General features: G+C 38.4%; 2 protein-coding genes across 15 annotated transcripts in view; one reads left to right on the forward strand and one right to left on the reverse strand.

The window, feature by feature from the left end:
- The window catches only part of LOC111569693 (sodium bicarbonate cotransporter 3-like), a 42751-nt gene extending 29797 nt beyond the window's left edge, over positions 1–12954 (forward strand). For 8 of the 12 annotated variants that reach the window (XM_023271971.3, XM_023271973.3, XM_023271975.3 and 5 more), the window contains 14 exons: positions 388–562; positions 1660–1793; positions 1899–2144; positions 2904–3009; positions 3281–3442; positions 3950–4063; positions 4197–4358; positions 5237–5488; positions 5779–5847; positions 6119–6292; positions 6559–6696; positions 8427–8527; positions 9420–9536; positions 10510–12954. In XM_023271971.3, coding sequence (XP_023127739.1) covers positions 388–562; positions 1660–1793; positions 1899–2144; positions 2904–3009; positions 3281–3442; positions 3950–4063; positions 4197–4358; positions 5237–5488; positions 5779–5847; positions 6119–6292; positions 6559–6696; positions 8427–8527; positions 9420–9536; positions 10510–10591 — 2032 coding nt within the window. In that variant the 3' untranslated portion in view covers positions 10592–12954. The other 4 variants (XM_023271977.3, XM_055017951.1, XM_023271976.3 and 1 more) reach the window with 3 other exon arrangements.
- A 1587-nt stretch (positions 12955–14541) lies between these two features.
- LOC111569695 (homocysteine-responsive endoplasmic reticulum-resident ubiquitin-like domain member 2 protein) lies at positions 14542–23664 on the reverse strand. 3 transcript variants are annotated; one of them, XM_023271985.3, is made up of 9 exons: positions 23572–23664; positions 22866–23129; positions 21320–21397; positions 19668–19781; positions 19359–19483; positions 18956–19069; positions 18581–18868; positions 17631–17742; positions 14542–15560 (listed from the first exon to the last, which is right to left on the reverse strand). In XM_023271985.3, exons 2-9 carry the CDS (start codon positions 23010–23012, stop codon positions 15399–15401), a joined length of 1140 nt encoding a protein of 379 aa, XP_023127753.2. In that variant the 5' UTR covers positions 23013–23129; positions 23572–23664; the 3' UTR covers positions 14542–15398. The 3 variants fall into 3 exon arrangements, with proteins under 3 accessions (XP_023127753.2, XP_054873932.1, XP_054873931.1); XM_055017957.1 differs by lacking the exon at positions 23572–23664 and adding an exon at positions 23365–23478 and having other exon boundaries at positions 19668–19778; XM_055017956.1 differs by lacking the exon at positions 23572–23664 and adding an exon at positions 23365–23474.
- Positions 23665–26636: the final 2972 nt, after the last annotated feature.

Raw genomic sequence — 26636 nt, forward strand, 5'->3', positions numbered from 1 at the left:
AAACTATTTGTGCTCAGACAGTAAGATTAGCTATACAAAGAACATCTCATTAAATTCACACATTATGAGAATGGCAACTCACAGGGTGATGGTGTTAAAAAGACCAGCAGAGCTACTTTCCATTAATTGGTATCAGGGGAATAAGAGATTAAATAAATCATTTCAGCCATTGACTAACTCTGGTCATAATCACCTATAGCTTCTACACCTTTCTGATGCGCCACAGAGAGACCAACTGCTTCATATTAACGAAGATTTTGAAACACTAATTTAGGTGTGTCCACTCCGCTCACTCAACATATCCATGTATGACCGAAGATAAAAGGCCCATTTTTCCTTTGCTTGGTAACGCTAACGTGTAGTGCCACTTCTTCTCTACTCTTCCAGGATTTTTGGAGGTCTGATTCTGGATATCAAGCGCAAGGCTCCCTTCTACTGGAGTGACATTAGGGACTCACTGAGTCTGCAGTGTCTAGCCTCTATCCTTTTCCTCTACTGTGCCTGCATGTCCCCTGTCATCACATTTGGAGGTCTGCTTGGGGAGGCAACAAAAGGCAACATAGTGAGTCATAAAGCCTGGCACTTAAAAGCCAGTATTTTTTGCTTTTCATGAACCCAGGGGGAATGGAACCCCTCATCCCTTAGCCATGCTGTTCAGTTTGAGGTATAGATCGCCCTTTGGCTGTTGTATGTGAATTATCTGTGATATTTTTGCTGAAATCTAAAATGGATCTTGTGATGGTATTGTTGACTGCAAGCAACAACAAAAAAATAAGTCCCCTAGATTTCTCAAGCTAAAGCTCAAAAATGTAACCACCTAATGTGTCCCTCGACCTCTATGTCCAAAATTTGTGCTTTTTATCCTCAAGAAGAGTGTATTCAGTATAGTCAAAAACAATCCATGGCACTAACAGTTTGCAACAGTGGAAAAATGCTACACTCTTCAACAGAACAATAACAATACAAAGGAATGAGACTGTGATGGCAGATGGGACTGAATACACACACCCACACACACAAACACATCCATGCTTCCTCATCTAGCAACACACAACTATTCTAGAAGAAAGAATCCATCAGTACTTCATAATGTTTGAACACAGTTAAGTAAGAATGAATATAATATATTGATAAATTGAATAAATAAAATAAGTTTAAATGAAAAAATAACCACACAAAATTTCCTTCTTCTCAACAAATTATTAACAATTTATTGTCAGTGTCACGTATTTGACATTCTAAGACCGTTGTCATTCTATCAGACATTCTCACACTGAGATGTTCAGTATAGTCTCTTTTATTGCTCACTCTCTCTGTTTCTTTCTCCCTTTTACCCAGATGTCCTTACTAGGCCAGGAACTGTTGCCACAGACACAGTCTGTGTGCTGGTGTGTGTAATGTGTCTAAGTAAACTCAGCAGGCAAGGTCTGCAACGAGATATGCCTTCGGACAAGTCAGCAGGGTGGAAACATTTGAAGAGTTTATCTGGCCTCTCAGACACAGCCCTGAATGTCTGTTTAATCAAAATTCTTGGGCGTCTATTCCTCTTCTGTCTCTTCTCCTTCAGCTTTTCCCTTTCTATCCTTCTTTGTATGGTGTCGCCTCCCTTGTCCTCCCTTTCTGATTCCCTCACTCCAGCCCTTTCCTCTGTCTCTACAGAGTGCCATAGAGTCTCTATTTGGGGCATCACTCACAGGAGTGGCATACTCCCTCTGCGCAGGCCAACCTCTCACTATTCTTGGCAGCACGGGGCCTGTTTTGGTGTTTGAGAAGATTCTCTTTAAGTTCTGCAAGTGAGTTCAACAAGTTTGTTGTAACATTTTACATGAATAGTCGAACAGGCCCTAATGTTTTCCTCTGTCAGTTGTCCTCCATATCATCTTTGTCTTTCTTTCCAGTGACTACAGCCTGTCCTACTTGTCACTGCGGACTAGCATTGGTCTTTGGACGGCCTTCTTGTGTCTTGTCCTCGTGGCCACAGATGCTAGCTCGCTAGTTTGCTACATTACTCGCTTCACAGAGGAGGCCTTTGCGGCTCTCATCTGCATCATCTTCATCTACGAGGCTCTGGAGAAGCTCTTCCACCTGGGAGAATACTACCCTGTTAACATGCACAACAGCCTGGACAACCTTACCATGTATTCGTAAGGGCTAAGGTTTAAGTTGATTTTACATTTAAGTTTTAAAGTAAAGCTGAAGAGCTGAAGGAGTAAACTGTACAACTTTTTTGACTAATATTAGAGGTTACCACTTTACAGTAACAGCAAGTATTAGCCTTCTGAACCACCAGTAGTTTATGGGTTTCCTCTCGTCATGTTTTCCCTCACAATGGGTTTAATTTTCACATATAAATATAAAGTCTTGCACATCTTTTATATATATTACTTCAAACTACAATCTGTATTAAAGTGTACGCTATTCTGTATTAGGAAGTATGGGAGATTGCAAATAGATGTTATAAGAAAGATTTATTTTTCTACCTTTTAAATCTATCAAATCACAAGGTTACAAAATAGCTTTTTCATTTTTTTTAGCTGATCAGTACTCTGTCAGAGTTAGCGCTAGCATGCCTCCCTTTTCTTTGACACTCCTCAGGCCATGGTGTCCTGTTAAATGCTGAAGTGTTTTGTAAAGTGGTGTATTATGCACATAAACAGTTCCTATTACAAACACACTGCTCTTGTTGCTGAAACTGTAACTGTAGTGGCTCTAGCTGTTTCCAGTAACTGTCTTCCCTATAGATGAAATGAAAATTACCCTCTTGAAAAATAATTATTTGAACACATAATTTTAGCACTTTTTCTGCAGCCTCTGTTTTAAGTTTACTCTAAATGAGCCTGGATGTTTTTTCTTTGTAGGATCAATGTACACACTTTGTTTAGTATTGGTTCTCTTGTCCCCAGATGTCAGTGCTCATCACCAGCCAATGCCTCAGATGAGCTCATACAGAAGTGGAATCAGACTGGATTCAGTCCAGACTCAATCCCATGGAGCAGCCTGAATGTTTCGGTGAGAATAGCTCACAGTGACCTCTAGTGTATAAGGCAGTAATTACAGCCACAGTCACATTTGTGGGATGTGCATAGCAAACGAACAATCTGACAATATCTGACATTGTACACACGTTCACATTTATTCAATAACTGATTTAGATTTAGTCAGAAACCTGAATAAAGGCGTGTGCCTCTGCTTCCACTATGACTATATGAGCTACTACTAATACAGCAAATTAAAAATCACATTACAATAATAATTTTATACTTTCCTTTTTTTCCCCTAGATGTGTAAATTGCTCCATGGGGAGTTTGTGGGACCTGCCTGTGGTCACCATGGGCCCTATATCCCAGATGTTCTCTTCTGGTCCATTATCCTCTTCTTCACCACCTTTTTTTTGTCTTCATTCCTCAAGCAGTTTAAGACAGAAAGATACTTCCCCACCAAGGTGAGATGTTAGGCTGAATTTGTTCATGCACTTTGTCTGTTATACCCCACTGGGAAGCTTTTAAATACATGAACTAACATTTACAGTACTATTTTAAATATATAATATCTATACGTCTCAAACTCTTCTGATTAGGGTGTTTTGGACATCTGCGTGGACGCAAATGTGGGCAGATCTAGACAAAAGCTTCTCACACTATGTAAATGTTTACACTGTGTCAGTATGCGGGAGCAGTCTCATATGCATAAAGAATAGATCTTACTGCATCCTCCCACATAGTACCAGCTAGTCTGTTGTCAGTTTGTGGATGCAAGTGTTGGTATTGTTTAGATTGCTACATTTACTGTAGACACACGTGTAATCGATTTTCAGTGTGGCCTACAGCAAGAATATAGTGAAGAGACTTCTATTTATGTTTTATTTTGAGGATGAATTGAAGAAATAGTGACAAAATGCCCATCTCAAATAAATGTACTTATTTTGTTTTTGTGCATGTATGTCATTTAGGTGCGTTCCACTATCAGTGACTTTGCTGTGTTTATAACCATCATGATCATGGTGCTGGTGGACTATCTAATGGGGATCCCCTCTCCTAAACTGAATGTTCCTGATCGCTTTGAGGTAGGCATATATTCCAGTTTGTCTAACTCAGTGCACGAAGGTTGAAATGAATCGAAGAGGAATATTCTCAAATATTTTCAAACAATTGTTCTATGCCTTAAATGGTAAATTTAGCCCACGCTTTTCCCTGCAGCCGACTTCAAAGAACAGAGGCTGGCTCATGGACCCTCTGGGAGACAATCCTGGGTGGACGCTGCTGGTGGCGGCACTTCCCGCCCTGCTCTGCACCATCCTCATCTTTATGGACCAGCAGATCACTGCAGTCATCATCAACCGCAAAGAGCACAAGCTGAAGGTCAGAGCTGTTGTTGGAGATGTGCTGTTGGCAATGTTTTATCTTAGAGTTGCACATCATTTGTATGTTCTAAAGTGGAGGTATCTAAAAATGTAATTTCTAATTCTGCTGATGATCCTTTCTTTAATATTCAGTGTTGTTAAATGGAACTGTGCAGCAGCTAAGAATAATCAGCAAATTATTCCAAATATTTTAAGGTCATGTTAAATTTATGCTAATTTGTGTACAAATCTAATAATGTCAAACATGCTGTAAACATTGGCGTTCCCCAACTGCAGGCTCAAATGTTGCAGAATCAGAATTGGCCATCGAAATTGCTGGTTGTCTATATTTGAAATGAAGGAGAAAAAACGCAAATAACTACTGTGCCACAGTGATTAAACACATCAGTATAAATGTGATGAGGATGTTAAACAGGAGATAAACTGCACTCTAGGTCTTGCATGTTTGTATTGGCCAGCCCATTGTTATTTACTGTTTGGCTGCATACTTGCATAGATTTAGTTCTGTAATACAGAAAATGCCAAAACCTTAAACTGAACTCTCTTGCTGTGTCACTAATCTCTCTGTGATCACTTGTTTTATGTTTTTTTTTTCCCTTTTAACTTATATTCTCCTTTGTTCCACCTCCAGCTTGCTCCCTTTCTGGCTAACAATGAACTACTGTCAACATCTTTGTGCTTCCCACACCTCTCTGCTTCTCTGTAGCTCTCTCTCATCTCTCACTAGTCCTCTTGCTTCCTTTGTGTCATCCTTAATTTTACATTCTTGAACTGTTTTTTGTAGTTTTATTTGAATCTGTTTCTTTAAGTAGTGCATTTGTGCACACTTAGTATTGCTTCTCAAACTTGTCTCCTGTTTCAATGTGTGTCCTACAGAAAGGCTGTGGCTATCACCTGGACTTGCTGGTAGTGGCAGTAATGCTGGGTGTGTGTTCCATCATGGGCTTGCCATGGTTTGTGGCTGCTACTGTCCTCTCCATCTCCCACGTTAACAGCCTGAAGGTGGAGTCTGGCTGCTCGGCACCAGGAGAGCAGCCCAAGTTTCTAGGCATCAGGGAGCAGCGGGTCACTGGGTTTATGATCTTTGTCCTCATGGGATGTTCTGTTTTCATGACATCAGTGCTGAAGGTGAGACGTGGTAATCACTAGAATAATAGTTGAAAAAAGACATTATACATTTCTGAGGTTCTGTTTAATTGCACATGTTTTCAGTTGCCATAAATGAGAAGGTAATCTAAATATCTAACATGGACAATGTATTTTCAATGACAACTAACTCATGTGTTATCACCTGTCAAGCATGTTTCATATATTGTCCATTTTCTGTCAAACACCATGTTAGCTTTTCCTTTACTGTACTCTAATTAAAGTAATTTATACTGTGATACACTCTCCTGCTTCTCTCCTGCTCTTAACAGTTCATTCCTATGCCTGTCCTGTACGGAGTCTTTCTCTATATGGGTGTCTCTTCCCTCAAAGGCATTCAAGTAAGTCTCTGCTCTTCCCGTCTTTGAAGATAATATGCCCTTTTATTCAGAACAGAACAGCAGTCATGAGCTGTTAGCAAAGATAAGGTGGCGTCTTGCTGTTCCAAACCTTTGATCCTAATTCAGGATTCTTAAAAGCTTTTGTTGTGTGTTTTCTCATCTGAATAATGTATTGAATTTTCTCCTTTCCTCATCACCTCTCTTCCTACTACTTCTCATTTGCATTTTTTAAACCTTTCACCGAGTCTCTTTAATCTCTTTTTCTTTGTAGTTCTTTGACAGAATCAAACTGTTTGGCATGCCTGCCAAGCACCAGCCAGATCTGATCTACCTGCGCTATGTGCCGCTGTGGAAGGTCCACATCTTCACTCTTGTGCAGCTCACCTGTTTGGTACTGCTCTGGGTAATCAAGGCCTCTGCAGCAGCTGTTGTATTCCCCATGATGGTAATGGCAGCCATTTATTTTACAACTTCACTCACTACTACTGCATAAGACATTAAAGGAGTAGAAGCAGAAGGAGCTCCACTCAACTGACACACAGCAGAATGCTGTAAAAGCATTAGATCTATCACATGATCATTCTTATTCACTGTTGTTTCAACATTAAAGAATTTTGCCATGCAATACATCACATTTAATTGTGTTTTATTATATTTTGTTAATATTTTATATGAAATCTATGATGATATATTTCATGTCTGTGTCTTCAGGTTCTTGCGCTGGTCTTTGTCAGAAAGCTGCTTGACTTTTTCTTTACCAAGAGAGAGCTGAGCTGGCTGGATGACTTGATGCCAGAAAGCAAAAAGAAGAAAGAGGATGATAAGAAAAAGAAAGCTCGTGAAAAGCTGGTAAAAATTGTTTAATGATTTTTCTGTTATTTTTTGGTAATGTAAGTCACAAGTTAGACTCTAAACTAAAGAGCTATAAGGGGCATAGCAAATTTAGTTGGATGAAATTTTGGGACAACAAAAATCCTATCTAGCTCATATCTTGAATTATTGTTCTTTGTGCATCTGTCATGCACTAAACTGACAAAAACATACAAAAAAAGTAGCATTCTCATTTTGAAATGATAAATGCATGTTAAACCTTAATCTTATAAAAACATCAAAACCTTTTATTTGACTCAGAATTACAGAAGTAAACAAAGAGCACTTTGCAAATCATGTAATTCTCATTCTGAATCTCAAATTTCAAGTCTGTGTTATGCTACAATACAGTGAATGTTATTCTTAATATGCTATTTAATTGTAAACAGACATGGAAATTGACAGACCTTCAGTCTGCCATGACAAATGTGTCCTCTGACTGCTGTGAACATACACTCACCGACCACTTTATTAGGTACACCTTGCCAGTAAAAGGTTGGACCCTCTTTTGCCTTCAGAACTGCCTTAATTCTTGGTGGCATACTTTCAACAAGGTGTTGGAAACATTCCTCAGAGATTTTGGTCCATATTGACATGATAGCATCACACATTTGCTGCAGATTTGTCAGCTGCACATCAACTTTGTGACATGGTGCATTATCCTGCTGGAAGTAGCAATCAGAAGATGGTACACTGTGGTCATAAAGGGATGGACTTGGTTAGCAACAATATTTAGGTAGGCTGTGGTGTTTAAACAATGCACAGTTGGTACTAGGGGCCCAAAGTGTGCCAAGAAAATACCCCCCACACCGTTACAGCCTGAACCGTTGATACAAGGCAGGATGGATCCATGCTTTCATGTTGTTTATGCCAAATTCTGACCATCGTGAATGCCGCAGCTGAAATTGCGACTCATCCGACGAGGCAACTGTTTTCCAATCATCAAATGTCTAGTTTTGATGAGCCTGTGTGAAGTGTAGCCTCAGTTTCCTGTTTTAGGCTGACAGGAGTGGTACCTGGTGTGGTCTTCTGTTGCTGTAGTCCATCTTCTTCAAGGTTGGACGTGTTGCGGTTCAGAGATGATAATCTGCATTCCCTGGTGGTAACGAGTGATTATTAGACTTACTGCTGCCTTTCTATCATCTTCAACCAGTCTACTCATTCTCTGATTTCTCACATCAACAAGGCATTTTTGTCCACACAACTACCACTCACTGGATATTGTCTCTTTTTCTGACCATTCTCTGTAAATACTAGAGATGGTTGTGCATGAAAATCCCAACCAACAACCATACCACGTTCAAAGTCACTCAAATCCCCTTTCTTCCCCATTCTGATGCTCAGTTTGAACTTCAGCAAGTTGTCTTGACCATGTCTACATGCCTAAATGCAAGGAATTGCGACCACGTGATTGCCTGATTTGTGTTAACAAGCAATTAAAACAGATGTACCTAATAAAGTGGCCTGTGAGTGTATAGTATATTGACCATGCAAGCATTGCTATAGCAAAGAAGGAGAAAGTAATAAATAGATATAATTAGTTTAAATAGAATAAATATAGCCAAAAGACACTCAGTCTAGTATCAGACAGTTTTAGGATGTGGCCATAAATCTAGCCCAATAACCCAGATATTAAATGTGAATTAAATATTATTAAAGCTATAAATATGCTGGTTTGTGATGTATCCTTTAATATTATTTCTATCCAGGAGGAAGAGTCCAGACTGCAGGAAGAAGAGGAGATGGATCTGAAGGTCAGCTTTGAAGGCTCAAACCGACTCAACATCCCAGTGAAAACGCTCTCAGGGAGGTGAGTGGTGCACGCCATAAAGCACACTTTGATGTCACGTTCAGAGATGAAAAGAAGAATTTCATTGAGGTGTAAAGTGTGTTCTATTTTAAGTGGAGTGTATTAAAAGAATCAAAACATCTCAATGACTCTGATTAGATTATAACATCTTACGATCTGAAGGCTAAATAAATGTTAATGTTCCCTTCAAATGCTTTATGGACCCAAATAAAAGTAAACAGGAAGCATAAGAGTTTACTTCCTCAATCATTTCACATCAGATATCTTAACAAAATACCGCTTTAAACAGATTTTCTGATGCATTATGGTAATTTTAACGCTGGTAGTCGGCTGTGTGTTATGTCCATCTTGAACAGATCATACAGAATAGGACTAGTGACCGAGAGCCTCCCAATGGAAGAAGAGGTAGCAGGGGTGTGTCTGATGCATAACATCTGACTCACATGGCTGCTTATTAACTCTGCACACAGATTCCCAGTGCATGGCCCAAACTCTCAGTGCTTAGCTATTAAAACCAGAAACACTGGCTTTGAGACACACTGCTTTGTGGGTTGACGTATTGTTTTATTTTGAAGGTAAATGGTGTGTGTGAAAAGGATGTTTGTCTTGTTGAAGTAACTTTACCGTGTCTTACTAACTACTACAACGTGCACAGTCAACTCAACAAATACCTTTGGCCTAGAATACCAACATTTGTTAATCCGTGCTAACATGAACATTCTGTTTGTGGCCGTTTTGTGCTGTTAATTTGTTTTTAATCTCTAATTTCTGTGCACGTATGTGTGTGCTTGTTTGAACTGTCTTGCACTGAACCTCTCCCGCTGATTTCATGTCTACATGCCTGTCTTCTCTTTGTGTTTATGTTTGTGTGTGTTTGCATTTTGGCATGTAGTCCTGATTCTGACCCCTTGGTTGTAAATATCTCTGATGAAATGGCCAAAACCGCAGTGTGGAAAGCAGTGAACTCGAATGCAGAGTCTTGTGTCCAACCTGTGAAGCGTAGTGGAAGGTAGCTATGCCATTTCCTGGAGTCCTCCAGAGCCCCTGCACCCAACTGCATTACTTATTCTGATAATATTATTCTATCATAAGCTTGTTTTATGACTCTGCAAGGTGATTTTCATACTGTAGTAAACACACTGAGGTTATCTGCTGCCTGGAAGGGGCTCAATCAATTATTTAAAGCATTAGTTTAAAGTTGCTGCAGTGCTTTTTAGAGTATAGAGAATGCAGTGCTGAGTGTTGGGTATCAGTTTAAATCTGTACAAGCAAAGATAAGGGCTTCCTTTACATTCTTTAGCTGTTAACTTGAGTATGTTGACAGGGATACATGTGTAGCAGAATGAAATTAATCATATTAGACTGAATATTGGATGATCAATTCAAATTTGAACATACAGTAGTGTGCAAAAGTTTAGACTCAATACAATATAGACGCATCTGATCAGTCCCACATTCATTCTGCAGTTTTCAATGATTACCTTAAACGTCCTAAAAAGTTGTCTTTTGGAGCAAGTGGCAAAATCTAAAGATGGAAGCAACTGAGAAATCCAAAATAAATTCACAGAAAAATTATGGCAAGTTCTTCAAGATTCTTGGCAAAACCAAAAAAAAAAGTGCAGATCTACAAAGAATTGGTGCAAAGACCAAAAGTGGCTGTACCAAATACTGGTTTAATTTAGGTTTAATTGATTAATTAACCTATCATTGCATGATTTTTGAAGGCACCCCCTCTTTTGGGCCTGAAACCTTTCCACAGTACTGTATGCTGACAAAGTGTACATGCATATTTTGACGCAGTCTTCACATAAACCCCGTTATCATCAACGTGTACTGTAAGTGGTAAAATGATTAGTAATTGAGCACCATCACTCCTCTACCTGACAAAAAAGCCCCCACATTTGCAGTTGTTCTCCACCCTTCACACCTCCGTAAATGTGCTCAAACACTCACCTCATCACTGTTCCTTCCTGTCTGAACAGCCAGGAGAAGGTGGCCTGCGTTAGAGTTGACGTCAGCCCAGACTCACCCGGAGGAGGCTCCACCACCGAGACCTTCCTGTGATAAAGGGAGGCCGTCCCTCCTTCCCGATTCCTTCCCCCTTCACAACACTCTACCCCGCTGGTGGGCTGAATAATCTTAGTGGCAAAGAGGGATGCTGAACTGGAGCAGCACAACTCCCTCCCTTCTTTCAGGGCAGCAGACGAGCTCCCTCGAGGCCACGAGTCCACTCCAGGTCCTACATATGCAGCATGCGTACAAAAGGCTGCCAAGCTGTACTGTTGAGCAAACATCTCCAAGAAATGAAGGAATTCTGCTGTTACTGAGTTCTCTCATCTAGCAATTTCTTTTCCGCTCGTTCTTTCAACCACAGATGCCAAAGGAAGGGGCTTCGCTGGTGGGAATCTTTACATTTTACTTTTAAACAATTGTATATTTTAATTTCAGTTTTACTACTATCATTTTAGCTGGTCTCAGTACTGTCTATTTTTTCGGTCCTTTAACTCATACGCCATGAGTTATTTCCAGGTTTTTAAGGTTGAATTCAGACTTTACACTAAAACTACACCAGCTTGAAAACTCATTTGATTAAAGCCATTCAGGTACTGTCAGTGTCAGATGATTATGTTTTCTATTTGGTCTGGCACATTAAACAACAAACCAAAACAGAGGTAGATTCAGACAGATGCTCTACGACACCACACTAATACTGCCGACATCCTCGCTGGATTTGCTCATGAATCATCTCTCCTGTCTCCAGGGGAACACTCAGTATTGATATTGCTGCTCAGAAAGTTTGTTTTCACTGTAAACTTCACTGTTCATAGTGTACGTGACCTTATAGAAATATCATTATATATATGTATGTATGTATGTATGTACGTGCACTGTGTTCATTTGTAAGATTATAGAAAACCTACTTCAGAGGCCATATGAAGTCTGTACTGTACAGTAAGCACTTTGCCAGTATAGTTTCTTACCTAAAAAGGATTCTCGTGTGTTAATAAAGGTTGCTCCTCTTCCCACAGTATTTATAGAGGTGTTGTTTAAGTGTCCGTTAAACAACTCAGGAGTCTTGACTGATTTCTGACTGTGGTCACTTGATATTTTTGTCACAAGGCAGCGATAATTAACTGTCCACTGTATCCCTTTCATTGCTGGCATCACAGCTATTTTAAAATCCTAAAATATAGGTGCAAAGTTAAAAAAAACAAAAGAAAGAAAATTTGTGACCCCAGCTGCACGTTTTTATACTGTCTGTATTATTGTTGTTGATACCTGTGTGTGTGTGTGTGTGTGTGTGTGTGTGTGTGTGTGTGTGTGTGTGTGTGTGTGTGTGTGTGTGTGTGTGTGTGTGTGTGTGTATAAAGATAATTTGTTTAGCATTGCAAATCATTTTATGCAAAATATTTCTACAGCATATGTAAAAAACAACAAAAAAACTATTCTATTCTAGGAATTTGTTCTTATTTTGCTAAGTGCAGTCCTGTTTTAGCAATAAGTACGCCATACTGTGTAAACATATGGATTCCTGAACTTGGCTTCTATTCAGGCAAAGAATAATTTGTGAAACGATTTTTTGTGTCTGTTTCATCTTCTCTGTCTGTGTGTAGCTACAGTGACTGTACTGACGATAGCTTACGTGCCTTGTTGAAGCTCTTTATGTGCGAGTCTTGTACTGATAATTTCCGTGTTCAGACCAGATGTACAGCTACATGTGATGGCACACCAATGCCAAAGACAGACCGTCATTATTTTACAGAAAGCGAACCAGTACACCCGCTGTTTTTTCCCTGCAGAGGCTTCTGTCTGTCGTAGTGTTACCCCACGTCTGTGCAAAAGTCGTAGCCCGAGCCACCGACTGAACGATATAGTTCCAGTTTATCTTCCATTTACAAATGTAACTCTAAACTCTGCTTCTCTGTGTGTTCTGCTGTCACAGCTCTAGTATTCGCTCACAACATAACAGCTCTGTAATTGATATTGAGGTACTTTTTCTTCTTTTTGAATGATCAGTGTATGTCAAAGTATTGTGCCGTCAACATCAAAAATGAAGTGACATCTATATTAATTTATTAGTTAAAAAAAATACGTTATTTTACTGCACATACGGTCAAGTAATGTTGACACTAAAATGTGGAATCATCACCGTAAAGTGAACATCCACCAACCAAGTACTTCTAATTTAAGAATATTATTATTTATCTAAATTATAAAGACCCTATTTTCCCCATCGTCTGTCTGAATTTGAATCAGCCATATCGGTAACAAAGAGGAGTTTTTATCCTCCGTCACCACTTAGTAAAAGCGCATTTGTTGTGGTGTAGAGGCATCAGTGAAGCACATAGCATCCTGTTGTTGGCTTGAAATGATGACTTCTCTGTCATGGCAGATTGTTGCAAAGCAATAAAGGTGAATACATGGTAGTTTTTCCTGTCTTCATTTAAAATATACTGAGTTTGGTATTAAATGCGGCTCATGGGTCAATATATAATTGCAGGACTTTTTGTAACACAGGTTTCATAGTTGACGTTTCTGCTGTTTTCAGGCCTAAAATCAACATGGCTGCGTATAACCAAACACCACATGACAGTTTTACAGAAAGATTCTTCTAAGTATTATATATATATATATATATATATATATATATATATACTCCACATGATGTCATTTCCTCCTGAAGAAAAGACTGGCCAGACTCCAAGGCTTTCCGAGTTATTTAATATAAAGTAGTCAACAGGTTTACTACAATATCTTTATGAATAACTTTCAATTCCAATTTTACTCAATTGTATATATAATATTTAGAAGAAGCTTTGTGTAAAAATGCCATGTGGTGTTTGGTTATAGGCGGCCATGTTGATTTTAGGCCTGAAAACAGCAAAAATGTCAACTATGATACCTGTCAACTATGTGACAAAAAGTCCTACAATTATATATTGACCCAAAACATCTGGGAAATATTCCTAGATTAGTGCCTCGACATAATATTCAGATGAGTTTACAGCCAGCCAGAGGACTATTTCATGGTGAAGCCAGAAGGTGGCAGCAGAGATCCATGTTATTCACCACTGCAGGGGAATACTGCAGGCACATTGCTTAAATGTTTAATTTTGTCTCCATCTTCATTACTGACACACTTTGAGCTTTCTTTATGGACACAATACCTTAAACTTTTCACTTATTTGGGTAATTAAACCTCCACTAAGTCTGTGCGAGGATGTGCAATGTCCTTTTGTTAGTTTTTGTCCTAATGATATACTTTTTAAAAACTTTTTTATTTAATGGATGTACAGAACCATTAAATGTTGCTTTAAAAATCACTAGGCAAAGACAGAGAATTAAAACATCAAATCTTTAGCTGAGAACTGCAACAAGTTTCAGCATTAAACAGAATGTAAGTGATGTTAAAAAGCATTGTTAATGTATAAGCCCCCCGGTACATTTATTCCTGCATCGGCTGCGACTGAATGACGGAAATAAACTGCTTTCAATGTCACAACAGAAGAGAGCAAAGTGGCACAGAGCAGTTTTTAAACCTCTTCAAGTTGTGTTGAGAACTTCCTGCTCATAGATACTGTAGGTGAAGGCCTTGGACTGACCACGAGGGAGGAGGGCCAAGTGGAAGAATTGTGGAGCTTTACTTCTAAGCTGCATGAGTGTAATTCAGCTTTGATGTCTTACACAATAAAACTGCATCAGGGGAAAAGGTTCTTCTTTGTGCCACTTCCAAGAAAGAACTTAATCAAAACCAGATCTCACTTCTATTCCTGTAGTTTCCTGTTTTCATTCGGCCATCGTATTCATTCTGACTTCTCTCGATTGCTGATTATGTTTGAGCAGCATGTACTCTAATCTAGTCTAAACCAGACTTTTCACAGCAGGATAAGGATCTTTCAGCCATAAATTCCACTGTACGTTTTAAATTGAGTCTGTATTTGCGATGTGGTGCCAATCGATGTAGGAATCCAAAGAAAAAGATGGTATCATCTTTCCAAAACCACATCACTCCATTACAACAAATGTACTTTTAATAAACATGAATATTATTAGTGGTACACAACATGTTAAATGTAACAGCAGGCATAATTTTCGTAAATTCAGAAGGTGGATTATTATTCCGACTTGAACTCTGCAATGTGGCAGTGCTTCGTCATTTTTTATGTTTTTTTTTTTTTTTTTAAATTGGCCACTCAATGCCACAACGTAGCTCCCAGTAATAGTAACGCTCCATTAAAGGAAACATCAATTCTTCAGAAAGAATTAGTGGTACACTGTTTCAAAAAAAAAAAAAGAATAAAAAGAAAAATAACACCTCAGCAGCCACTTCAAAACGTCATGAATGTATTCAGACAAGCTGAGGCCAAGAATCACTCGTGTAACTCAGTTTTAGGTGCTGTAAGATTCATGATCACCCTCTGAAATTCAGCTTCTGGACTTAAAGTGGCCCTTTTTATAAAAAAAAAAAAAAAAGAAAGTCTTATTTTAATATGACCACAAAACAATTCAAGCAAAACTATTTTGAACAAATATTGCAGCTTCTTCCAAAGAAAAAAACAACAGTGCTGAAATGAATTTTCATTATAAATCTGCCTGCTGTCTATGTTTACAAGGCATCACTAGAAATGCTTGAAATTTTTTGTCTCGGTGCAGACAAACGACAACAAGAAGAAACAAAAACTCCATGTAAAATGACCGTTTTTTCCTCTCTTTTTAGGATAAATCGGTCATTCGTGTTTTGGCTCAGAGTTTCACATACGGAGTAGACTACTGGGAAACTAGAACACTGCGTTGCAACAGAAACTGTTTCCCTAAGCAGGCAGGATTTCCACCCTCCTCTTAAAGGAATAATGTGCTCCGGTGGGGGGCTTCAGTTAGCAGCGTTGGGTGGCCCCTCTGGGATCAGCGACATGAAGAAGGTGATGATGAAGGACCAGGTGGAGGACAAGAAGCCGGTGTGGGGGGCGCTGTTGGGATCTTCTGCTCCCTCCTCTCCACTCTCATCATCGGAGCCGTCGTCCATCACTCCTTCCTGTACACAGAAGTCCAGTTAGACGACAGCAGACTGCTGAACATGACACACATCTGACTGTGAAATGAGAAAACCACTGTGCTGACTTCAGCGATAACCTCCACATGAAGAGTTATTTAATTTGTCTGACAAATTCATGACCATCACAGGAAGGTAGAGTGTTTCAGGGGGATTTCACTGTGTTCCCTGATGACATTACTAGGCTAAAATTAAACTGTAGTGGCATCATTGTATTGTTCAGTCACCAAGCATATCTTGCCTCGTTCTTGCTGCGCCAGACGTACCTCTGACCAAAGAGCTCTAGTTTTGTCTCATCAGTCCATAGAACAGTCTCCCACAACTTCTGTGGCTTTGATAGGTTGGTTTTAGCATACTGGAGATGATTTTTCTTGTGGTGTGGCTTCAGAAGTGGTGTCCGTCTTGGGCAGGGGTGTCAAAAATGCGGCCCGCGGGCCAAAGCCAGCCCTCCAGAGGGTCCAATCTGGCCCGTGGGATGACTTTGTAAAGTGTAAAAATTCCAGAGAAGACATTCACTGCAGATTGTAAAACTATAAATTTAAAATAATTTCTAGACCATGACAAGTTCTTTTGATCATGAAGTAAAATACTAGATTCTGTCTCATTTTTGTAATTCTTCTGTCTTGTTTTTATTTTTTTGTCTGATTTTTGCTGAGTGTCTCATGTTTTTGCCGTTTTGTTTCTCATTTTTGGAATATTTTGTCTTATTTTTGGTTTTTTGTCTCTTTTTTGTCTGACATTTGTTGGTTATCTCATGTTTTTGTCGTTTTGGTTTTTTTTGTCTCGCTTGTGTTTTTTGTTTTTGTCATTTTGTGTTTTGCTTTATTCGCTGTATTGTGTCGTTTTTCTCTCATTTGTGTTGTCCATTTTTTTGCTGCTATGAAACTTTGCCTAATTTTGTCTAGTTTAGTGTTGTTTCATGTCATTTGTCTCATTTACTGTCATTTTGTGTCTCATTTTTGTAATATTTTTTCTTTTTGTTGTTTTTTGTGTTTCTCTTTGTCTGACTTTTGTTGTTTTGATTATGCTGTGATTTTACTAGGCCGGCTGACTTCAGATCAAACTGGGCTGAATGTGGCCCTGAACTAGAAGGAGTTTGACACCCCTGGTCTAGGTGATCAGGAATTAAGCCCTTCAGCATGGAATGTGTGGCGTACTGTGTCCACAGAAACATCAGCTCCTCTTTCACTCAAATCTTCCTGCAGGTCCTTGGCAGTAAGCCGAGGGTTCTTGTCCATCTGTCTCCACAGGAATCTTGATGTTCTTGCCGACAGCTTCTTTTTTCAACCACGACTATGTCGTGTAGCCACAGTACCAGTGGCTTTGAACTTACATATGATGCTTCCAACAGAGTCTCTGGGACCATTCAAGAGCTCAGATATCTTCTTCTATCCATTTCTTTTCTTGCACAGAGCAACTCTCTCCTCTGTAAACTTCAGGGACATCTCTCTAATCTTAACCATGTTGCTTGCAAGAGGCATATGGGGAGTTTTGGCACAAAGTGAACCCGTTTTATAGACATGAGTGTTACTCAGTGTGCTCAGTGTCACCGTTGAATTCACCTCAGGATGTAGACATACAGGTGGATGGCATTTTAGTTGTTCTGAAATGATCTATATTTACCTAGTGTTCTTTATAGGGAGTTGAACCATTTTGCAACCTGCTTTTTGTAAAAAAAATTTTTTAAAAAAGCTGAAATTTTGGATGGACTATGAATTAAATGTTGATTTTTGTTTCAGTATTATATTTCAATAGCCTAACTGTTCACCTCTTATATGATTTAGTCACCTGCAGGTGTAATGTTGCTCATTTTGCCAGAATGTCAAAAATGCCAGGAGGGTTGAAACATTTTGCATGCTGTAACTATAAATGACCACCTGACAATCCAAATGGCAGGCCGTCCAAACACTTTAATCCATCTGTTTAACACAAGTTGTACTGATCCTGTAAATATCTGGAAACTGGTGCTTCACAGATAAAAACTTCTGGTAAAATCCAACCATCCCTGGCTAATGTTGAGGCTAAAGCTGAGGGAGGAGAGAGGACAGTTACCATTTCTTGTAAGTCGTGGTTTTGTAACTCTCCCTCCATGTCGTCCTGATTGGCTCTGTCTCCAGGAAGCTGGAACTCGTCCAGATTAAAGGGAAACCAGCCAGCCTGGTGCCTGCAGACACAAAGAACAAAAAGGCACATTACAAACTTTTGGGAATCTGGCTTATAACTAATATTATTATTACCCATTCATTGTGAGTAATCTGTGAGTTCTTCTGGTTCTCAAGTGTGAAAATTACAACAAATGGCTTTTATGTCCTCAAACTGCCTGTTCTACATGTTATGATAGAGAGAAATTCAGTGTGTAACCTGGAAATGTTTGTCAGTTTTCCTCAATAAATGATTACATTGACCCGTTTTAAAATTTTGAAAATGTGGAAAAAAAAATATTTTCACAGTGAAATTTCTGATGTCCACATTTTCAACATTTTTGGGAAATCTTTGAACATTTTTTGGTGGAAAAAAGAAATGCTGAAAATGTTTCTTAAGAACATTCACAAAAAAAATCAACCAAAATCCATCAAATTTCGCTGGAATGGAATCATTTTAGATATTTTTAGAATTTTTTGTAAGATTTTTACACATTTTTTGAAAATATTTACAAGAATTTTCTTGCCTAATTTGGGGGATTTTTTTAAAATAAAATTTTTAAGGAAAAATTTTAAGGAATTATTGGAATTCTCTTCCTGAAGGTTTTGCAAATTGTCAGAAATTTAGTAATTTTTTTTCAGAATTTTTGGATTTTTTTCAGACAAGGCAACAATATTTTTTGGTGCTTGTAATTCAGGACAACAGGAGGGTTAAAAGAAGTGAAAAATGATCCAATTACATTTAAGTTTGACAGACTGTTTGTGGTGAGACTGAAGGTGTTTATAAACATAAACCCCAAATGCCAGCTCAGTATATAGCAGTGGTTGGCATACATGAGTAGAAAGCCAGTGGTCACTCACAGGTACAGCACCAGCATGGCCATCATCACCATGACGAAGCGGCTGAAGGATGAGTAGAAGTAGACTATACTGAGCAAGATGGCAGCGCGTGAGAACGTGTACACCCAGTCCAGCCAGTCCCGGTTGAGCTCCTCCTCGTTCAGGATCTCCCCTCCCTGGGCGTTCATCTGGACCTCCGGGTTGCCGTGGCGACCCACTTGCGGCCGCTGGCTCAGGGGATCCGACTGGTTTGGTTGAGTGGAAGGCTGGTCGGGCCTGAGGTTCTGGGAGGAGGCAGCCAGTAGGTGACTAGAGGGAGAGACGGAGCGTGTTAAGCATGTTTTCTGCTCGAATGAGGCCATGAAAACATTCCGATAGAAGCACAAATGAACTTACTAATGCATGTAGTACTGTCTGGCGTACAGCTGCTGCCACCACATGAGGGTCATGGGGTTGTAATATGCAGGCATGTTTGTGGGAAGGTTGGGCTGTGAGGAGAACTGATTCCAGCTGGAAAACACACACAGCATTACCAAAACACTGAAGTCTAATTTATTTTTATTTCTATCATCTAATTATTTTTTTAAATTCTACTTTATTTCATTGCTCATTTTATGCTCTTTTACCCTTTATTTTGCTTATTTACTACTATTATTATAATTTTTAGCCTTGTGTTTATGGTTTTAGCCTCTTTTTGCCTTTAATTCCACTTTATTATTCTATGTAGTGTTGTGTAAATTTATTTTGAGTTTGGGCTGACTGGCCTTGTGTTGTACTGCAGTAGTTATCAAAAGCTCACCTGTGCATAAACTGTGGATGCATCTGGTGGTAGGGGAAGGGTCCAGCTCGCTGTCGGAGCCCATCACTGCCCTCTGCTGTAGACGTCTGGCCGTCCTGACCGGGGCTACTGGAGTTCTGAAGGGTCTGGAACCACAATATTGAGTTCTGGACATTAGTAATAGTTTACTGTTCATCTTAACAGAAAGGAAAGTGACATTTTTAAAGTCCTCAGGGAGGTGTGGGTTGCAGCATCGAGGTGGGATGATGAAAGGAAATGCAGTGATGATGAAAGGAACGGCAAGGTGTGAGGGGTGTGTGGCTGACCCACCGTGGGACCGGCAGCGCTCTCCTGAGGCTTGTTACTGCAGCTGCGGGGGGGCTTTGGGGAGCTGGGAGGGGTTCTTGAGGTGCACACCAGATGGAGCATATGGTACTCGTCCTGCTGTTAGAAAGCAGCACAGCTCATTATCAAACGCAGGCCGAGAACTGCATGTTCTTCTGGATTTAAGAAGTAAACTTTACCAATACAAAGGATGTCAAAACGCTTTTAAATCTACACTCTGGACTTTGCTTTTACAACGGAAAGTAAAGATAAGGGTTATATTAATGATATACGTGTGTCTGAGTTGATTTTCTCAATAAAATATTATCCAGTTGCACAAAAACCCAATTCCCTATTTAAAAACACATTACTTTGACAGTGAACATTAAGCGCAAAAAAGAGGGAATAAAACACATTTAAAGAATGTAATAAATAAAAGTACACCTTCACACTGATGTTTTAGATATTGTGCCATCTCGTCTCCCTCCCATTTCTTTTGAGCAGCTGTAATAATTACAGTTTTTTCCCCTTAATCTTTAAAAATCTCTTAATTACCACTTAAATGTGAGTAGCAACAACCTCATTAGTTTTTGTCACAGCTGTTCGAGAGCTGTGACACCACAGATAAAAACTTAATTGGCCGATGCATATCTGCATCTGTCTGATGGTAAAAAAATAAATGAGAAAAACAAAAGAACAAAGCCCAGTTTAAAGCGCTGCAAAGACTATGAAAGAAGTCTACTTGCTGTAAAGAATAGAAATACTTATTACAATGAAAAGCACTCTTACTGCAAATGATGAAAGAGAGAAACGTTGATAGAAAACTCTTATTTGTGTAAGTTAATATGTTTATTTTACCCCCCAGAGCACTCTAAAAGCAGATGTTTATTTCTAATATGAAAGCTGCACAGTAACTCTGAAGTTTCAACTTTATACATTTAAACATGATATTCAAGAGGTGCATTTAGATCCCATAATGAAGGATGCAGGGAAATCATAGAAGCACTTGGTCAAATCAAAGTGAAATTAATGTTATTTATTGAATATATACAGGAGGTCCTCGGTTTACAACGTCCTCGACTTATGTCATTTCGCCGTGACATCGGAACTGGTTACATGGAACTAGCTGGCAGATGAATACGTCGTCACACAACACATACTAAAGTTTGCGCTACTGTAACTCCACAGCTTCCTTCAGTGGCTTAACTAACGGCTCAACAGGTTTGCAGATATATAATATTCCTCCGCTGAGAATCTATATCCTCAGGAAACAAGCTGGTGAAACTTTAACACAATAAAGGATGCATTACTATGATTATTCACCTCATTAGCACGAAATTACAATACTGCTGCAAACCATACAATTCTAAAATCTGAACTTTACTGTAATGGTTTCTACAAGGTCTTGGAGTGTGGATTCAGCCACAAGAGTATTAGCGAGGTCTGGACACTGACGTTGGATAATAAGGTCTGGTTCACGGACACTCTTCCAGTTTATCCCAGAGGTTGCAGGTCAGTCAAGTTCTTCAACAATATTCTCACTAAACCTATTTCTTTGTGGACCACAGACTAGAGCATTAAGATGAATCTGAACTGGAATCAAAAGAACTAAATCCAACCATGAAAGAGTTGGAAAAAGATGCCCATATAGAACTTACCTTCCTGAGCACATCTTTTAAGGTAAAGTGATCCAAGAGCAGCTTTCCAGAATACACCAGCCTCTGGTCTTTGGAGCTCTAAAAATACAAAAGCACAATCATAATGAGGCAAGAGCAGAGAGCCTGCAAATTCTGCACAACAGCAAGAATGCAGGTCACTTCATTCTCTTTGACCCTCTTCAAACCAGTAAAAATGTCGGTATTTGAAACTCAAACAAGAATTCCAACTCCAAACTAAAGACAATCACGGCATCAAAGGGCAGACACCTTGTGTGAGAGAGTAATGAGGATGAGATCATAGTAACCTCAATCGGGATAAGTGGGTCTTAGCAGCGGATTTAGCTGCCGTTACAACAAGGTCAGAGTGTGTCCTCTTAAAGCCTACATTATCTGGACACTCATTCAAGAATTTTAATTTCCATCTTAAATCCTGACCACCTTGTAACTGAAAACCATTTCATCTGGCTTCAAACGGCCTCATTGGTAAATACACTACAGCTAATGCCCGCTGAGTTACCCTCACAAAAAGTACATTCCTTTGTGGGATTACAGCAAAGCTGTACAAGAGAGCAGTTTGTCCCAGTGTGTTTACAATGACTGCATCAGAACGAGCACCGAGCACAGTCAGATTAGCCGCACGATACAACCGGAATCTACAGACTCCAAGGCTCTTTCAGCTGCAGTGACTCTGGAAACCCAACTTATTTCACTTCACCGAATAGATCAAGGTGAACAGTCTGTGTCGCTCAGTGATTATTCACACACAGCAACTGCAGTTCAAACAGAAAATGCTGGTTGTGGCTGTGAAATTTATAAAATCAAAGACAGCTGAAGTTTAAAACAAGGCTGAATAATTAATCGAAGTGCAATTTCAAACACTGCAATTTAGGATGTACGAGGAGTGGCTATAAAATACTGAGAATGACACTGCAAATCAATTTCATTGAATATAAGCAGATTAAAACTTTCTGAGGTTGTGTATGCTTGCTCATTGATGTATGATATTTGGTTACACCCCCCTATATTTCTATTTAATAGCCACAGTCTGCAGAGCATCTCACCAAGTGTTCAATCTATTGTTTCATGACTTTCCACTTTCAAACCGCCCGTCTTTTTAATGTTTTCTCATGTGTTAACACTCCATCACGTGTTTTCAATCTGCTACTATGACTTTGAAAACATTGCAAATCAGATCACATCATCTGTCAGAAAAATCACAATTAGATATTTTCCCCAAATTGTTTCAGGCCCTAAAGCAAAATTAACTTCTTCCTCACTAGTTAGAATTGAAACTTTATTACTGAAACAGCCAACAACACTTGATCTTTTCTTAGCTCATTTTTTGAGAACAAACTGTACAAACATCAGCGATACGATAAGACATCCTGGTGACTCAGCTGACTGTGCAAACCAACTAACCAATCAGCATCTCTCTCGTCCACACTTTTGTCACACAACTGGATGCTCTCAAAGCATATACAGAAAAGGTAGAGGAAAAGCTTTTAACACACAAACAGCTTTCAATGGATCAGTTTGGGAAACTCACTGGTTTACTTGGGTAAACATCAGACAGGTGGGCTTTCAGTTTCTCCACAGTCCAGTTCTGGTAACAGTTGATTGTCTGGTCATTGTACTTCTGATTGGGAGCCCTGATGACAAGGGTGACAGGACTGTCCACAATAGCTTGATCCATGACTCAAAACCATTTGTCTTTAGTGAATAACTAGTCTACTTCCGTGCACTGCCTCCAATCCTGATCGTTTTCCAGTTTCCTGCCACCATCAGAGAGTCCCATTAACTTCGCACAGGCCTGGAAGACAGACAGAAAAAATAAAAACACGAGGTTAGAGTGACTTTAACAACACATCGAGGCTTCCTTAGAGCTACAGCCAAGCTAGCAAAACGAAAGATATCTGAGCTCTATTACACATTTAACAGTCAAGCGTTTGGTGACGCTGATACAACGTTATAACGAGCTTGTATACAAGGACAGAGGAGATATCATCAGAACGGAAGTGATCAAAATTTATAATAATAATATTTACTAGAGAAAAATTCCACTAATGTTCAATCTAGGCTGGGGTATTTAACGACCGGCTAAGCTAACGTTAGCTTCAGTGGATTTTCTGCGACTAATGTCAGTGAAGCAGAAAAAGTTGTCAGCCAGCACAGTTAGCTGGTAAAATTAAAATAGTCTAGTTATATAACGATGTTTGTCCAAGACGGAGTCGTGACAGACCCGGGTCGCCTACCTTGTTTACCCCTCAGTGTCCGAAACGTTTCCTACTTAGAACTACAAGCTGGGTGTTGTTCTTATTCGGTGGTTTTAGAGACGTTGACGTTTTAACATTGTAGCGTTTCATTACTGCCACCTGCTGGTCAAAAGTGTTTACTACAACAGAGACATAAACCAGAATGAGGACATAACTAAGATAAAATAAGATATAACTTTATTTCTTTATTGCTCAGACAACTAAACTACATAACCCAAGAATAAATGCAGTGCCTAAAAGAAAATCAATCACATTTAAGTACAATATAAGTACAATACTATAAATAAAAGTAAGCTAAGTTAAGACTAGATTAAAAAAGTAAGAAGTAAGGTCAGCAAGGTAGTAAAATATTGGACATGAAACTAGAATATTGCACTGAAAAACTTGAATATTGCACATGAAAATTTGATATTGATATATATAATTGATATATATATATATATATATATATATATATATATATATATATATATATATATATATATATATATATATATATATATATATATATATATATATATATATATATATATATATATATATATATATATATATATATATAAAAATTATGATTGAATTATATTAATTCATATATTTATTTAATTTCTCTTCTGAGATAAATAAAGTTATTGTATTGTATTGTATTCAGATTTAGTAGACTCAGGTAAATAAAGGCTGAATAAATTAATGAACTGTCTGCCATCACTTCTATTGAACTTGTAGGGATTTAATTTGACTGCCACCTTCTGGTGACATCGAGTAACACCCATACCTCTCACTAAATTCCTCTCTGATTACAGAAAATAAACAAAGAATGTGGTGTCCTTGGACAATTTTTTTTGCATTTATTGTTTTTTAAAATGCTGCATTCAAACTATAAGCAGCACTAATGAGGGAGCAAGACCAGGCTTGCTGAAGAATGTGACGAGTCATAAGAAAGAACGCTGCCAGTGTTGATTTATGACAATAATTGATATCAAATACAAAATAAGAATTTCATCACGCAGGGTAAGCGCTGTGTTTCTGCTGTGTGTTTGACAATAAAGTATCAACTTATCAAAAATGGACAAATTTCACAGGTTTTATTGTCATATGCAACATTAACAAGTAGTCAGTGTGATCAAAGTTTTATTTCTCTGGTTTCATAACTACAAAATGAAAAGAAAATCACACCTGTGCAAAACACCTGGAAAAAAATACAAACAAACATGATTATCTAGCTCTAAATAATATAAAGCGCTGCATATTAAAAAATAACCCAAGTGTTGCAGGTTTTGACCTTCGTTGAATAACTGAGAATAAATGTGCTCTGAAAGTGGGTTAGCCTACTTCCGACTGACTCATCCAGCTCTGGAGACCTTGCAGGCCCTCGTAGCACTAAAGTTTCAAACTGTTATTTCCTCACTGGATGAAGACATCGTTCACTCTGTTGTTGTTTCTTTGTCATGCAGCTTCTTTTGTGCATTGCAGCTTGTGCTACAGTGTCTTTGTAGGACGAGACAGTAATTGTTTTGATGTCAATCATGAGTTACAGCGGATTGCAGCAGTGTCAACAGCGAGAAGCCTTTAAGTAGGAGAGCATTTCTCGACCCAGATTTCCTCCAGTTGCTCCAGTTTCCCGGCACAGGCAAAAGCATGTAGGTGAGGAGAATCGAATGATTGCAGTAGGTATGAAAATGGGATCATTTTCATGTGTGTCAGACCTGGAATTTATTGTGCATCACATCTCACTCACTATGTGGTGTGATTGGCTTCAGCCATTAATAATGATCACTTTATTTATGTGACACCTTTTCAAACTAAAGTTCCAAGATGTTGCACCGAGCAGACAATGAAAATACAAGATAAAATAAATAAATTCTCTATCTATGTATGTATACATATACTTCAGTATTCTGTGCATGATAGCTGTGTTGTAAATGTGATTTAACAGCTGTCACATTCATTTTTCTTTAAAACTATTCATTTGTCTGTGATGTTACTCAAAACTGGAAATGCTGGTAAGGGCTGAGGAAAAATGAACCTTAGGGCATGAAAATGTGTCAATAAATCAATGTGTTGGTCAGTTTTATAGGCAAAGTCAGTACAACAACAATAAAAAACAGGTCTTTGCAATTAGCTCTGGATGCCAAATGCAAATTGTTCCTTAACATGACAGTACATTTACACACACACACATATATATATATATATATATATATATATATATATATATATATATATATATATATATATATATATATATATATATATATATATATATATATATATATATATATATATATATATATATGCACAAGGGTTTTCTAATCATCAGTGAGCCTTTCAACACCATTAGCTAACACAATGTAGCATTAGAACACAGGAGTGATGGTTGCTGGAAATGTTCCTCTGTACCCCTATAGAGATATTCCATTAAAAATCAGCTAGAACAGTCATTTACCACATGTACAATGTCTAGACTGGATTTCTGATTGAAAAAAAATGCTTTTCTTTGAAAAATAACGACATTTCTAAATGACCCCAAACTTTTCACTTGTAGTGTAAATATAATAATTATTATTATTTATTTATTTCTCTGTGTCTTTCCCAGCACATTTTTATGTTTTCTGCTTGTACTTTTCTATTTATGTTTATATTTTTAGGATAGATTTTTCTACTCATGCTTATCTGATATTTTTTGTACTGCTTAAATTTCCATGACTTTGAATGGGAGGCACTGTAACGTAAGCAATTTTCCTTCAAGGAACAATAAAATGTTTCTTATTCTGATAAAACAGTGCACCAGTTAAGTTTTGGTGAAGTTTTAAACTTTGCCAGCCTCTCTGAGGTGCTGTGTCAGAGGTCAAAAGGCCACAAAAGATCATAAAGCAGTAAAGATGATGCATGGATGGATTTTTTGAATGGCTTTGACTTTTTAAAAATGTATTTCTTGTCAAAACTATGCTCCTCTTGGAAATAAATTCTTTGTTTTCAAATGTGTTTTCCATCTTTTGGGGGCCTTAATTCTCTTTCAGCGTGTTGTGTAAAATGTTTTTTTCAAA

The sequence above is a fragment of the Amphiprion ocellaris genome, chromosome 15 (genome assembly GCF_022539595.1).
Source record: "Amphiprion ocellaris isolate individual 3 ecotype Okinawa chromosome 15, ASM2253959v1, whole genome shotgun sequence".
Lineage (NCBI taxonomy): Eukaryota > Metazoa > Chordata > Actinopteri > Pomacentridae > Amphiprion > Amphiprion ocellaris.